Genomic DNA, 16,414 nt, shown 5'->3' on the forward strand with positions numbered 1-16,414 from the left:
ATGGTGAATAATGCTGCAATGAACATAGGGGTGCATAAGCCTCTTTGGATTGTTGATTTCAGGTGCATTGGATAGACTCCCAGTAGTGGGATGGCTGGATCATAGGGCATCTCTATTTTTAATTCTTTGAGGAATCTCCATACCGTTTTCCATAGAGGCTGCACCAATTTGCATTCCCACCAGCTGTGTATGAGGGTTCCTGTTTCTCCACATCCTCTCCAACGTTTGTTGTTTTTTGTCTTGGTGATTATAGCCATTCTAACAGGCATGAGGTGGTATCTTAGTGTTGTTTTGATTTGCATTTCCCTGATGATTAGTGATGTTGAGCATCTTTTCATGTGCCTATTGGCCATCTGTATATCTTCCTTGGAGAAGTGTCTGTTCATTTCCTCTGCCCATTTTTTGATCGGGTTGTTTGTTTTTTTGTTGTTCAGTTGTGTGAGTTCTTTATATATTATGGAGATCAACCCCTTGTCAGATGTATGTTTTGCAAATATTCTCTCCCAGCTGGTTGGTTGTCTGTTCATCTTGATTCTGGCTTCATTTGTCTTATAAAATCTCTTTAATCTGATAAAGTCCCACTTGTTTATTTTTTCTTTAGTTTCCCTAGTCTGGGTAGGCATGTCATCTGAAAAGATTCCTTGAAAACCAATGTCAAATAGTGTGTTGCCTATATTTTCTTCTATGAGTTTTATAGTTTCAGGTCTCACCTTCAGGTCTTTGATCCATTTTGAGTTAATTTTTGTGAATGGCAATAGCAAATGGTCCACTTTCATTCTTTTGCATGTGGCTGTCCAGTTTTCCCAACACCATTTATTGAAGAGACTTTCCTTTCTCCATTGCATGTTCTTAGCACCTTTGTCAAAAATTAGCTGTCCGTATATGTGTGGTTTTATTTCTGGGCTTTCAATTCTGTTCCATTGATCTGTATGTCTGTTTTTGTACCAATACCATGCTGTTTTGATTACTATTGCTTTGTAGTATGTTTTGAAGTCAGGGATTGTGATGCCTCCTGCTATGTTCTTTTTTTTTAGGATTTCTTTAGCTATTCGGGGTCTTTTGTTGCCCCATATAAATTTTAGTATTCTTTTTTCTATTTCTGTGAAGAGTGTCGTTGGGATTCTGATTGGGATTGCATTGAATCTGTAGATTGCTTTAGGTAATATAGACATTTTAACTATGTTTATTCTTCCAATCCACGTGCATGGGATATCTTTCCATTTCTTTATGTCATCATGGATTTCTTTCAATAATGTCTTGTAGTTCTCATTGTATAGGTCCTTCACCTCTTTGGTAAGATTTATTCCTAGGTATTTTATTCTTTTTGATGCAATTGTAAATGGTATTATCTTTTTGAGCTCTCTTTCTGTTAGATCATTATTAGCATATAGAAATGCAACTGATTTTTGTAGATTGATTTTGTACCCTGCAACTTTGCTGTAGTTGTTGATTGTTTCTAATAGTTTTCCAACAGATTCTTTAGGGTTTTCTATATATACAATCATGTCATCTGCAAATAGTGAGAGTTTCACTTCTTCGTTACCTATTTGGATTCCTTTTATTCCTTTTTCTTGCCTAATTGCTCTGGCCAAAACCTCCAGTACTATGTTGAACAGGAGTGGTGAGAGTGGGCAGCCCTGCCTCGTTCCTGTTCTCAGAGGAATGGCTTTCAGTCTTTCCCCGTTGAGTATGATGTTGGCTGTGGGTTTGTCATATATGGCCTTTATTATGTTGAGGTACTTTCCTACTAGTCCCATTTTATTGAGAGTTTTTATCATAAATGGATGTTGTATCTTGTCAAATGCCTTCTCTGCGTCTATTGAGATGATCATGTGGTTTTTATTCTTTGTTTTGTTGATGTGATGTATCACGTTGATTGATTTGCGGATGTTGAACCATCCCTGCGTCCCTGGTATAAATCCCACTTGATCATGGTGTATGATCTTCTTAATGTATTGTTGTATTCGGTTTGCCAATATTTTGTTGAGGATTTTTGCATCAATGTTCATCAGCGATATTGGCCTGTAATTTTCTTTCTTTGTATTGTCTTTGTCTGGTTTTGGTATCAGGGTGATGTTGGCCTCATAGAATGATTTAGGAAGTGTTCCATCTTCCTCTGTTTTTTGGAATAGTTTGAGAAGGATGGGTATTAAATCTTCTTTGAATGTTTGGTAAAATTGACTGGAGAAGCCATCTGGTCCTGGACTTTTATTTTTTGGGAAGTTTTTGATTACTATTTCAATCTCTTTACTTGTTATTGGTCTATTCAGATTCTCCATTTCTTCTTGGTTCAATTTTGGGAGGTTGTATAAGTCTAAGAATTTATCCATTTCTTCTAGATTGTCCAATTTGTTGGCATATAATTTCTCATAGTATTCTCTTATAATCCTCTGTATTTCCATGGTATCCGTTGTAATTTCTCCTCTTTCATTTCTAATTTTATTTACTTGAGCCTTTTCTCTTTTTTTCTTAGTAAGCCTGGCTAAGGGTTTGTCGATTTTGTTTATCTTCTCAAAGAACCAACTCTTTGTTTCATTAATCCTTTCTACTGTTTTTTGGTCTCAATTTCATTTATTTCTGCTCTGATTTTTATTATTTCTCTCCTTCTGCTGGCTTTGGGCTTTGTTTGTTCTTCTTTTTCTAGTTCTGTTAGGTGTAATTTAAGGTTGCCTATTTGGGCTTTTTCTTGTTTGTTAAGGTGGGCTTGTATCGCTATGAGTTTCCCTCTCAGGACCGCTTTTGCTGCATCCCATATGGTTTGATATGGCATATTATCATTTTCGTTTGTTTCCAGATAGTTTTTGATTTCTCCTTTAATTTCATCAGTGATCCATTGGTTGTTCAGTAGCATGTTGTTTAATCTCCACATTTTTGTCACTTTCCCAGTTTTTTTTTCATGGTTCATTTCCAGTTTCATAGCCTTATGGTCTGAAAAGATGCTTGTTATGATTTCAGTCTTCTTAAATTTATTAAGGCTTGCTTTGTTTCCCAACATATGGTCTATCCTAGAGAATGTTCCATGCGCGCTTGAGAAGAATGTGTAGTCAGCTGTTTTTGGATGGAGTGCTCTGTATATGTCTACTAGGTCCATCTCGTCCAGTTTTTCATTTAAGTCTACTATTTCTTTATTGACTTTTTGTCTGGATGATCTATCCATTGCTGTAAGTGGGGTGTTAAGATCCCCTACTATTATTGTGTTGTTGTTGATTTCTCCTTTTAGGTTTGTTAATAGTTGCTTTGTGTACATTGGTGTCCCTATGTTGGGTGCATATATATTTATAAGTGATATGTCTTCTTGATGGAGTGTCCCTTTTATCATTATATATTTCCCTTCTTTGTCTTTCTTAACCTGTTTTATCTTGAAGTCCACTTTGTCTGATATGAGTATGGCAACACCTGCTTTCTTTTGTTTGCCATTAGCTTGGAGTATTGTCTTCCATCCTTTCACTCTGAGCCTGTGCTTGTCTTTAGTGCTAAGATGTGTTTCCTGAAGGCAGCATATTGTTGGGTCTTGCTTTTTAATCCATCCTGCCACTCTGTATCTTTTGATTGGAGAGTTCAATCCATTTACATTTAGGGTAATTATTGGTATATGAGGGCTTAATGTTGCTGTTTTGTCACTTATTTTCTGGTTCTTTTGCATTTCCTTTGTTTCTTGTCCCATTTGTTTCGGACTGCCAATTCAGTTTGGTTGTTCTGTCTTATGACTCTTCTAGTTTTCTTTTTGTTTATCATATGTGGTTTTGTTTTGATTATTTGTTTAGTGGTTACTTTGAGGTTTGGGCAAAAAATCTTGTGTATGAGATAGTCCATTATCTGATGGCCTCCTATTTCCTTATACTAAATCAATTCAGTCGCTTTCCTCTTCCCCTTCTAAGTTTTTCTTGTTGTACCTTATTCTATCTTGTGTTGTGGCTGTGTGTTTACAGTGATGAGGTTAAATTTATTTTTGGTGAATTTCTTTCTTTGATCTTTGAATTTAGTATTTAAGTGGTTGCTAACCTATTCCGGTAAAGATCTACTATTTTTCTGAGTTTGTCTACCTACTTTTCTCCTTACTCCAAGCTTTGTGTTCCCTTTCTCTTCTTTTTTTCAGGCCTGAGGGCCTTCTTGAGTATTTCTTGAGTGGGGGTCTCGTGGCCATGAACTCCCTTAGCTTTTGTTTATCTGGGAGAGTTACTATTTCTCCATCATATTTGAAGGATATTTTTGCTGGATAGAGTATTCTTGGCTGAAAGTTTTTGTCTTTCAGTATTTTGAATATATCATTCCAGTCTCTTCTAGCCTGTAAAGTTTCTGTTGAGAAATCCGCTGAGAGCCTGATGGGAGTTCCTTTGTACGTTATTTTTTGTTTTTGTCTAGCTGCCCATAATATGGTTTCTTTGTCGTTGACCCTGGCTAGCCTTACCACTAGGTGTCGTGGTGAAGGCCTTTGTCTGTTAATATATATAGGTGTCCTGTTGGCTTCGCTTACTGGTATTTCCTGCTCCTTCCCCAGATTTGGGAAATTCTCAGCTATTATTTCCTTGAATAGGCTCTCTGTTCCTCTTTCCCTCTCCTCTCCCTCAGGAATACCTATAATTCTTATGTTACATTTTCTAATAGAGTCAGATATTTCTCGGAGTCTTTCTTCATTTCTTTTTAGTCTTAGTTCTCTCTCCTCTTCCATCTGGAGTATATCTGTATTCCTATCCTCTAAGGTGCTAATTCTTTCCTTCATATTGTCAGCTCTGTTCTTTAAGGATTCCAGATTCTCCTTTATCTCCTCCATTGTGTTCTTCATCTCCATCAGCACTGATTGGTTTTTCTTTATGATTTCAATCTGTTTTGTGAAGAAACTCCTAATCTCATTGAATTGTTTGTCTGTGTTGTCTCGTATTTCGTTGAGTGTTTTTATGATAGCTATTTTGAAATCTCTGTCATTTAGTTTATGGATTTCTGTGTCTTCGGGGTTGATTTCTGGGTGTTTTTCATTTTGTTTCTGGTCTGGTGATTTAATATATTTTTGCATTGTGGTTCCTGTGTTGGTTTTGTTTTTCCTCATCCTGGAAATCTCTGGTTGCAATTTCCACCTGCCGCCACTGTCTGGTGGTAAAGGGCTGTGTAGTCTAAGCTCCCTGCGCTCTGCCCCGGTTTTTCTGCTGCGATCCGCAGTTTTGTTTTTTTTTTTCCCCGCTGCGATCCACGGGTCCCGTCGTTTGATCAGGTCTGCCATGGATCGCTTGGTCTAGTGTGTTGCGGATCACTTGGTCTGGTCCTCGGCGGATCGCTAGGTCTGGTCTGGTCGGTTGAGCTGCAGAGTCCGGTTTGTGGGGAGGGGGGAGCTCTCTCTTTTGCCCTCTGGGTCCCTGACGGGGGAGGCTTCTCGTTTGCCCCTCTTTATCTGCTCTCTGGGGTGCTCAGATGTTGATGGTAGCCCTGTGGCTCCTCTGAGTCCTCTGTGCCGGAGTTTCCCACTGGCTGAGAGAGTCCGAAGAGCCACGGTTTCCCCGCCGAGGGCCGCCCCTCCCCCCTCTCTGGGAGCCGCACGGACCGGGATCGCTGATCTGATGGGGAGGGAGTGGAGTTCTCCTTACCTCTCCCCACTTCCTCCGGGGACCCAGCACGTTCTGCTCTCAGATGTGTGGCAGTGTGGATCCCTCTGCTCTAGCTTTTCACTGTCTGGGATTCCGTTGTTGGTCTGTGACTGTTCCTTTTGTTGTATCTTATCGGGGGAAGAGTTCACAGGAAAGCTCACTCCGCCATGATGCTGACGTCACTCTCTGTATTAACATTTTTTGAGTATTGTTTTAACCAGCTGTGAATTTACTTGACTTCTTTTTATGGAGCTCACATTTTTTTCATCTGTCTAGTAAAGCCATCAAAGAAAGAAAGAAGGGTTAATTTGAGTTGAGAAACCATCTGTAAATTTTCCAGGCTGGGAGTTTGCGTCTGTTTTTCTTAGATCTTCTTGTCTCATTTTGGACCCATATACATATTTTGTGCCTGAAACACATGTAGCAATGTTGTCTACTTCTCTGTTTCTGAGGGCTTCAGAAATGCTATCTGGGTTGGGCCATCTCTCTTGTCCCTTGGACCATTATTTTTTCCTAGGGTTCTATACTGCTTCCTCATGGGGAAGAACTACAACTCCCCATCATGAATTTGGGGTGAGGTGAGTTCTTGTGGTCATGATAACTGTATTGTTTTCATCTTCCTCAATGCCTGAAATTCCTATCACTGGCAGTTATTCCTGTTCATTAAGAGAATTGTTCTTTCTCAGAATAAATTATGGGATTTATAATAGGTAACACAGTAATCTATTGTCTTGAGCAGATTGTTGAAGTTAGGTTTGGAAATCAGAACTAGTATTTTTTTTTTTAATTTTATTTATTTTTCCCCCAAAGCCCCAGTAGATAGTTGTATGTCATAGCTGTACATCCTTCTAGCTGCTGTATGTGGGACGCGGCCTCAGCATGGCCGCAGAAGCAGTGCGTCGGTGCATGCCCGGGGTCCGAACCTGGGCCGCCAGCAGCGGAGCGTGCGCACTTAACTGCTAAGCCATGGGGCTGGCCCCAGAACTAGTATTTAAAACGTATTTATTTACTTAAAGCTACAATCCATATTCATTGAATAAGTAGAAAATAAATATTAACAAAAAGTTAATAAAATTACCTATTACTCTGTCACTTAGAGGTGATTTCCTGTAAATATCTGTATTCTAACAGATTTTATATATAGTATCTTTTAATGGTTTCATGCTATATATGCTATTCTATAACCTCCCTTTCTCACTAATAGTTATTCTGAACATCTATAACAAGGAGTATATTTTAACAGATTTTATTTGTGTATATTAGCAATACTTAAATGGTTTCATACTCCGTATGCTACTTTACATAGCATACTTTTCTCATTTATAATAGTAGTTTTTGAACATCTGTCTGGTCACAATGAATGGAAAGCTCTAGCATTGTTTTTCTTTATAAGGTACAGGTGAGCTATAATTTACCTACCTAATCTTCTGCTATTGGAAGTCAAAGATTCTTTTTTTTTCTTTTTTGCTATTTCAAATAACATTTATATTATTGATGTGATGAATAGTTATGCATATAGTCCCTTTTCTCTTGTCTGATTATTTCTTTAGAATAACTTCCTAGAACTGGAATTTCTGTTCCAATGATAAATACACTTTAAAGACTTTTGACATATGTATTGACAAATTGTCATTCAGGAAAATAGTACTACTAAATACTCTCACCACCAACAGTTTAGATGGAGATAATCTCCCTTCCTAGCTGTGTTTGATATCTACTGTGATGTCAAGCCCATGTCACTGGTCTGTTTCCAGACTTTTGTCGTTATGCCTTTGCTCATGTGTCTTCTCTTCTTGGAATGACTTTCCTCTCCTTTGCTTAGCTAATTTTACTTGTCCTTTAGGGTCTAAGGTTGGTAAATTTATAGAACTTTGTATTGCCATGACCATTGTTTGATCAAGGATACTCTTTTTATAGGAAGTTTATATCTGAAATTATGAAGCAATCCTAACCTGGGATATAACATATTTTTTCCAAATTTGTCTTTTCTCTCAGGGCTGGGAGAACAGTTTCATAAATGACTCTTAGCTAAAATCTCAAACTTTAGAACCCTCTGGGTCCTGTGGCATGATTTTACCTTCTTGTGTGTGTTTGTTGTCTTTTAAGCCTCCAGATTTCATTCTGGCTAAGTTTCTCCAAGGGCAAGGTGAAGGTGGCAGAGGAGGAGGAGAGTGTAGTTTGACTACTGCTGCTAAGTAGGTGGCCATAGAGGCCTGGCAAAGGTGGGGATTAATAGGGAGGGCATATTGAAGTGCTCAGTAAATACTGAGTGACTGAGCTAAGTGATATCTCTAGAAAACCCCAGACTGGCCCTGAGGACTGATACCAGACTTGGCAGAAACCTGAAGTTAAGCCTGTAGTATGTAGGCCAAGGAAGCTACACCAGTAGATGGAGCAGCATTATGAAGCTGAGGCTGCTTTTCTGCTTTGTGGTTTTGATGGGCTCTAATTGAGAAAATATCTGGGAATTTGCACCAAGGTTTTAGCCTGTCGCCAACACCATTGTTAGCATAACAAACTGTGTGCCAAAATACTACCACACATGTCTTTTTAGTACCCGTTGGCTCATATATGTTTGGAAAATAGGAAATAGATACCAGTATAGCATGAAGTTTTGGACTCCTATGCAATCTTTCCTAGTTTAGGAGAGCTGGGATAATGGGGTAGAAACATATCCTTTAGCTGGAGGGGACAAAACCATGAACTCTGTTGCAAAGGCAGCAGGAGCCTTTTCAGCAACATTTAAAGAAAATTAGAAATGAACACCTACACCAACGGTTCCCTCTTCAAGAAGTGCACCCCTAGCCTCACATTGGTTTCACTAGGGGCAGGCTGCCTCCTCCGCTCTTCTTCCCTCTGTGTTGTCTCAGCTGGCTAGCTTCCCACTCTGTTGTCTTGGTGCAGTGTTAACATCCCCTGAGACAGCCTCACACCACTCCAAGATGTTTGCCTAGGCATCCAAATGATCTCCCCAGGTACCGATTGCTGCTTTTGTTACTTCTCTGCAAACTTGGATAGGTTGTGAATGGTCTGCCCCTCACTCGTTTTTTCCCATAAGGCTTATTATTTTTAATGTCAATTTTTTTTCAGGAATGAATATATCACATGTGAGCAGAAATGCCTGTATTTCTTCCTTGGATTTTTTTCCTAAGCATATTTTAATTTGTTTTTATTATTATTTAACTGTCAACTCCAGCTTCTAATATGCTGCGCTTGTTTTTCAGAACTTGGTTTCTTGAAGTTGTTTTGTTTGTCTTAGACTCTTCAAAGTCTTTCCTTTAGTCATTGTTTTAGCCCTCTTCCCCTTCTCTCCTTTCTTCCTATGCTGATCTGCTCTCCCCCTCCTCTTTAGCTTCTTTGTGCATTTGATATTATGGTTGTGAGGTTAGGAAAATTTTTATTTTGGTATTTTGGGGTGTTTAAGAGTCTTCCATTAGAAGCACAGATTAAGTTTAAGAGCTCTTGTATTTTTTTTTTTTTTGGTGTGTGTGTGAGGAAGATCAGCCCTGAGCTAACATCCATGCTAATCCTCCTCTTTTTGCTGAGGAAGACTGGCTCTGAGCTAACATCTATTGCCAATCCTCCTCCTCCCCGCCCCCCCACCCAAAGCCCCAGTAGATAGTTGTATGCCATAGTTGCATATCCTTCTAGTTGCTGTATGTGGGATGCGGCCTCAGCATGGCCGGAGAAGCGGTGCGTCACTGCGCGCCCTGGATCCGAACCCAGGCCGCCAGTAGCGGAACGCGCGCACTTAACCGCTAAGCCATGGGGCCGGCCCCAGCTCTTGTATTTTAATACTAAATTTTCATTATATATTTTGATTATAATACTAATTTTAAATTTAATTTTTAATTTATAATTAGCAGCATTAAAATACATTATAGCAAATACATCAAAGTAAAATGTGTTGACTAACAATATGTAAGCATGCCTATGTTACATATTTAACATAATTTATAAGCATATTTATATTTATGTAATATGTATAAATTCGTGAATAGGACTATATGTAATGCTAATTTTGTTTTCCTCCAGGAGGATCAGGATGGGAGTCAAGGTCTGGGCAAGAGAAAGAGGGTCAAACTAAGCAGTAACACCAAAGGTATTTATATTTTGTTTTTTCCTTATATAAAAAGCTCCTAAAAATGCTTAATCACTAAGAACGCTTGATTGGGTAGCCATATTGACATTAAGGCAGGGAGAATTATGTTACTGGATTTGTCTAATGATGGAGAAAGTGTTGTTAGGGGGTGATTGTGGGGGACTTCAAAGGCAAGTAAAACCCTTTACTGTTGAGGTTTTGTTTATTGTTTTCTTCATAAAATGTGCATTATCATATTTGAGCCATAAAAAATGTCTTTTCTTTGATAGTTTGGTTTGGATCCGTTGTTTTTGGTGTAAAGTTTTAATTTGGTTTACATCTCTTTATAATCTGGGGTATACAGTTTCTAGAGTGAAAAGGACAAACCAGAGAGGCCGGCCTGGTGGCGTAGTGGTTGAGTTTGCGCACTCCGCTTCGGCGGCCCACGGTTCGCAGGTTCGGAACCCCGGGGGCGGACCTAGGCACTGGTCATCAAGCCATGCTGTGGCAGGCATCCCACATGTAAAGTAGAGGAAGATGGGCATGGATGTTAGCCCAGGGCCACTCTTCCTCAGCAAAAATAGAGGAGGATCAGCAACAGATATTAGCTCAGGGCGAATCTTCCTCACCAAAAAAAAAAAAGGGCAAGCCAGGGAGAGAGAGTGTGAGGGAGAGAGATACAGAGAGAGGGAATGAGAATGAATGGCACTTAACACGTATTAAGGACTCAATAAGCATTCAATACATGTTTATTCAAAAGAAGTAGATGTGCCTCTAATGAGAGAATACATTAGTCATAATAACAAGTAATTTATTGAACTTTTTGTATATGCTGGACATTGCGCTAAGCACTTCATGTGCGTTGTTTCATTTAATTTTCGAAGTAATTGTATGAAACAGGTTTTATCATTATTACTATTTTATGAATGAGGAAATGGAGGCATGTTAGAGATCACAGCTAATGAGAGGTAGATCCTTAACTCAAATCTCAGAGCCTAAGCTCTTCACCACTGTGTTTTCTTTACCTCACTAAAAGCTTTGCTAGAGTACTTGTTATTAGTTGGCAGCCTATGCACTGGATTTTTGCCATGGATTTCCAAATCTTAAGATGATCTATTTTCTGGGTTAGTATGGTCTGTTAGAGTCTCCAGAGGTTAAAATATTATTTTGATGAAAAGAAGATTCCTACTTCTGATGCTAAGTGTATCTTGTGGAATATTTAGGACTGCTTGGAAAGGGGGAGCAAGCAGGCAGTTTCAGTTGAGGCTCATTTTGTAAGTCTGTTCTTAGTTAGTCTGCTGCATTTAACTTGTGCGCTGCTCGCAAAGGGTGTGAAATTTGATTTGCGGTCCAGGATGCACACATGCACACATGCTCCCCTCGTTCCTGGCTCAGCAGAGAACCTGTGATGCCTGAAGGACATTAGAAACCCATATGGCTGCTGGCCCTTTGACTTACTGGAGTTGTCTGTGTGTTCACCTGAGTCTTTAAGATACAGCTGAGCTGAAGCAGACTGTTAGGCACATACTTGAGTTTAAGCTTTAGGGATGCCCAGAAAGTGCCTGTTATGGTGTAAGAGGTCATTGTTTTCCTTCAGCCCGGTCAAACTCTGGCTGAAGATGCTTTTTATGCAAACTTGAAGTTTATTTTCTTTTACACCTGAATTTTTTTCACATTTGAGATTGTATTGATTGTCTTCTCTTCTTTCCTTTTCTGGTAAATGGAACAGAGATTTGCGACTTAATCAGTTATCATTTTTGGTTTAAGTATGTACATGGAAGAAATGGCTTTCTGAATTAGTGGAACCCTTGTTTTCGAAAAATGATTGTTGCTTTTGAAGATGTCTGAAGTCCAGGGAGTGGTTTAGTTTTTGTAAGAATTTGGTTCAGCAGTTTGAAAGTGAGCTGAAAATAAAATATGTAATGATAGGCAAGAGGTGAGGCACTGTGCTAAACACATCACTCCCTATTCTCAAAACCTAAATTTTAAAGGTGAAGACACTGAGGCCTAGAGGGCTTTTGCTAACATGGCCAAGATTATTGAGCTTGTGAGTTGCAGAGCCTGGACTGTGCTGTCTAATTAAAACCTTTACCTTACTGATGCATTTGCACCACATACTGATTCTTCAGAAATCTCTTTTACAATTGGGCTTAAGATGGTTTAGGCATTGTGAAAGTCATGGCAATTCAATCAAAGTTTTAAAGGTAAGTAGTCATATATAACGACTGGAAGCATTTCTAACCACATTTCCATAACTTACACATAAAGCACATAACATGTGCTTTAAATATCTTGGGAAACTGATGTCACCTATTTTAAGAACAACAGCAATGAAGACCTTGTGGGTTCTTTTTTTTGGTCTGAAGATGAAAAAATTGAATTGTAGGTTAACTGTAGCTATTTCCATTTTAGTAGATGCCACAGCTTTTCTGGTATATCCACATTTTTTATTTATTTAAAACAAAGTTAATGTATCTTTCTTTTTAAACGCTTAACCTAAAATAATTATGATAGCTTCAGGTTTTTCATGTGGCTAATGCAAACTTGCAGAGTCATAACTATGAATTCTAGGATTAATGCTGCTAGTTTTGTTCAGCTTTGTAAATACTTGCAGAAGCATTTATCTGTGAGGGTTTTTATTCTATCTAGGTCGTAATAGTTTATAACATTGTGAAATTTCAGTTGTACATTATTTGTCAGTCACCGTATATATGTGCCCCTTTACCCCTTATGCCCACCCCCAACCCCTTCCCCTCTGGTTACCACTGATCTGTTCTTTTTGTCCATGTATTTGTTTATCTTCCACATATGAGTGAAATCATGAGGTGTTTGTCTTTCTCTGTCTGGCTTATTTTGCTTAACATAAGCATCGAGTTCCATCCATGTTGTTGCAAATGGGACGATTTTGTCTTTTTTTTTTATGGCTGAGTAGTATTCCATTGTATGTATATACCACATCTTCTTTATCCATTCATCAGTTGGCGGGCACTTGGGTTGCTTCCATGCCTTGGCTATTGTGAATAATGCTTCAGTGAACATAGTGGTGCATAAGTCTCTTTGAATTGTTGATTTCAAGTTGTTTGGATAAATACCCAGTAGTGGAATAGCTGGGTCATGCGGTATTTTGATTTTTAATTTTTTGAGAAATCTCCGTGCTGTTTTCTCTAGTGGCTGCACAAGTTTGCATTCCCACCAGCGGTGTATGAGGATTCTGTTTTCTCCATATCCTCTCCAACATTTGTAGTTTTTTGTCTTGGTAATTATAGCCATTCTAACAGGTGTGAGGTGATGTCTCATTGTAGCTTTGATTTGTGTTTCCCTAATGATTAGTGATGTTGAACATCTTTTCATGTGCCTGTTGGCCATCTGTATATCTTCTTTGGAAAAATGTTCATATCCTCTGCCCATTTTTTGATGAAGTTGTTTTTTTTGTTGTTGTTGGGTTGTATGAGTTCTTTATACATTTTGGAGATGAACCCCTTGTCGGATAAAAGATTTGAAAATATTTTCTCCCAGTTGGTGGGTTGTCTTTTCATTTTGTTCCTGGTTTCCTTTCCTTGCAGAAGCTCTTTAGTCTGATGAAGTCCTATTTGTTTATTTTTTCTTTTGTTTCCCTTGCCCGAGTAGACATGGTGTTTGAAAAGATCCTTTTAAGACTGATGTCAAAGAGTGTACTGCCTATATTTTCTTCTAGGAGTTTTATAGTTTCACGTCTTACCTTCAAGTCTTTAATCCATTTTGCCTGTGAGGGTTTTATTTTATTTTTTTGGTAGACTGAAATTTTCAGTCATGTTAGTACCAAGTGACTTGTGAGAATCAAATTGGTTTCAGCAGTGTGCTGTGGATTATATTCTAGTTTTTAGTTGTAATCCTTGTATTCTTGTCACCTGATGCACTTGGGCCCTAATTTAATACTTTGAATCTGTCAGTGTGTGCCTTTGAGTATATTTTACCTCATTTCTTGCAAGACTGGTTTATTTCTGTTTTTAAATCATTACCATACCCTGGGAATGATCTATTTTAGGAGGAAGAGATTTCTGTTTTACAAATAGAAAATTCTGAGATTTGGAAAATAAAGACTTATTATTTAGTTTTCAGTAAGGGGATGTCTAGTGTAATTGTATTTATATTTTTACCTATATTTATATTTTAAATATAAAATTAATAATTTTATATTTATATTGTTTATACTGAAGACACCACTGAAAGGGAGTTAGGTAGGGGATTGGAAAAATTGGGTTAAACTTATGTCTAATAAGAACTGATTCAAGCCTTGTTAAACTCAGAATGTTTTATAGAAGAATCAAGAGAGCGATGACATACTGAGCTTATTGTTAACTCTTTTAGATCCGTTACCTGAGAAGATGTGGTATGAACACATTACTCAATAATAGAAGAACTGTGAAACTGGGGTAGGGTTAATTGAAAAAACTTTGTGAGGTTACCCTGCAAGATGAGTTCAACTGTAATGTAGTTGGGGCTGTCCTGAGTATTTTGGTGCGTGTGATACTGTTTTTTCAAATCTCTCATCTAACTTGAGTCCCTGCTTATGCTTTGTCACTGAACCAGTCCATTCATAGTTGACACTTTTTATATCCTCTAGATGTCCTTATATAGAGCTGATGATCCAGAGCAGTAGCCCAAGGTCATTTGCTGCAAGAAAGATTACTAGTCAGAATTTTCTAGTTCATTTTTTAGGGAGAAAAATTAGAGAAAGTGAGAGAAAGATGTAGGCCAAGTATTAAAAATATTCAGTTCATCATATTCATGTTGAGACCTTTCTGTTGACTAAGTGTGGCAAGGATGCAGAGATTAGCAAGAGACAGCCTAGCCTTCAAGGAATAGCACTTGGCCTTAGAAATAGGCTTTCCAGTAGACAATTTTATCCCCCTTTGAATACATTTATTCAAAAGGGGCATCCATTTCCTGTTTCCTTTATGCATGTAGAGGGCATCTTGAGTCTGTGCAAGTGAGTATATCTAACACTTTTTATACTTTTCCTGGTGTATTCTTATTAGAAAAAAGTAAATTCTCCTGTATATTGGAGTAAGCAATGCATTGGTGATTATTTTCTCTAGTGAAGTTATATTTCATTTATGAAGGATAATTTTAAATAGGTAAATTATTGAATCCTATGAAGATTTCTCCCCTTTTTTCTAAAAATTAAAAATTGAAACATTTAGATAACTTTGGACTTTATGTCCTTAATAGTATATTTTTAGTAGAAATTTTAGATAAATGGCTTATGTTGAAGGACAAGTAATTACTTATTTTTCTAGTAACTGTTTTATATTAAAATATAAGGATTAAATATTTTGTTATTTATATACTGTGTAGATTATAGAAACATAGCTTGATGTTGTCAGTATTATCAATGAATTATTGAAAGAGTATCCTTAATTTTTAGGCACATTCAGGTGTTTGAGGTTTATGGGTTATTAATTATGGTAAGGTTTAAATGAGATGAGAAACTTATATCATTTGGTGATAAATTTTCTTTTTGTTATGCAGATCAATCTATAATGGATGTTTTGAAACATAAAAGTTTCCTAGAAGAACTATTGTTTTGGACTATAAAGTATGAATTCCCCCAGAAGATGGTAACTTTCTTACTCAACATGCTTCCGGATCAAGAGTATAAGGTATCTACATTTTGTTCTTTCCTTTCTGAACTTGACTCCCCTTTCTTTGCCTTTTCATTACTAAATCTTTTCATTATATTTTTCAGCTGTCGCTTATTGTATTGTAGCTCTGAGGACTGATATAACACAATGAAAGAGCATTAGATTCCTCTGTTGCCAACACAGGGTCTGCACAAAATGCACAGTATTGAAGAGGCAAAAGAAACTGAGGCAGAGCACCATTACAGAGCAGAATTCCTTAAGGGTTGCCTTTCTGAATGGAACTTGGTCCAAAGGATTGCTGTGGGACAAACAAAAACACAATTGCACAAATAAATATGTAGTTACAAGTTGCGGTACATTCTCCTAAGGAGAGGTACAAGGTGCTATGAGAACGTTTAATGGAGGCAACTGAATTTAGATCTGGGGTTAGGCATGGGAAAAGCATAGGATTAGTAGCTGCTGGCTGTAACTGTTAGAGACACAACAGTTATTGACTCAAGTACACATGGAGATAGGTGAAGTCTCTAGTCCCACCTCTTACCACCATATGGTTATGGCAAAGTGACACAGCCTAGTGTATGAAAAGAAAATAAATCATGCTCTAGCTCTTCTTATGGTTTAAGTAATAAAGCCTCTTTAGGAGTGATGCTTTAATAATGCCATTGTTTTATGTCTTTATACCTGCTTAAGAAAACAACAGAGGAAATGTACGTGTTACACAGAAAGAGTATTTAGTCAGATTAATGATCAGCTTTCAGATCAAATAGGAGAAAGTATTTCTTTCTGAGTAATTACATTGACACACTTGTTGGTTAGTTATATTAAATCCTCTGTGATAGTTTTAGCTGAGACTTTAGATTTTGTTGTTCAAGTAGGTAGCACAGAACAAAGACACACTTTGACATGAGTAAATTGATATATTTGTGAGCAAAGTGAAAATTTATATTTTTAAACCATGGTATTTGTAATTGCTTTAAAACATTAATAATTTAAAATGCCTATTAAAATTGTTTTAACCATCAAAGTACTTGCTAATGTTCCAAAAAAGGGAAAATATGGCTTAAGACTACCATCATCATTGAAATTATTTTTTCAATTACCTTGGATGCCATCACAAACTAATGATAGAACTT

At 37.6% G+C, this 16,414-nt stretch overlaps 1 protein-coding gene across 4 annotated transcripts in view; it reads left to right on the forward strand.

Annotated features, from left to right (window-relative positions):
* Positions 1 to 16,414, forward strand: part of UBR3 (ubiquitin protein ligase E3 component n-recognin 3) — a 240,113-nt gene that overhangs the window by 57,393 nt on the left and 166,306 nt on the right. For all 4 annotated transcript variants that reach the window (XM_014785872.2, XM_014785873.2, XM_087435378.1 and 1 more), the window contains exons 6-7: positions 9,612 to 9,678; positions 15,169 to 15,299. In XM_014785872.2, coding sequence (XP_014641358.2) covers positions 9,612 to 9,678; positions 15,169 to 15,299 — 198 coding nt within the window. The remainder of the gene's footprint in view (positions 1 to 9,611; positions 9,679 to 15,168; positions 15,300 to 16,414) is intronic.

This window comes from Ceratotherium simum, chromosome 9 (genome assembly GCF_057802395.1).
Source record: "Ceratotherium simum simum isolate JZ-2026a chromosome 9, ASM5780239v1, whole genome shotgun sequence".
Taxonomy (NCBI): Eukaryota; Metazoa; Chordata; class Mammalia; order Perissodactyla; family Rhinocerotidae; genus Ceratotherium; species Ceratotherium simum.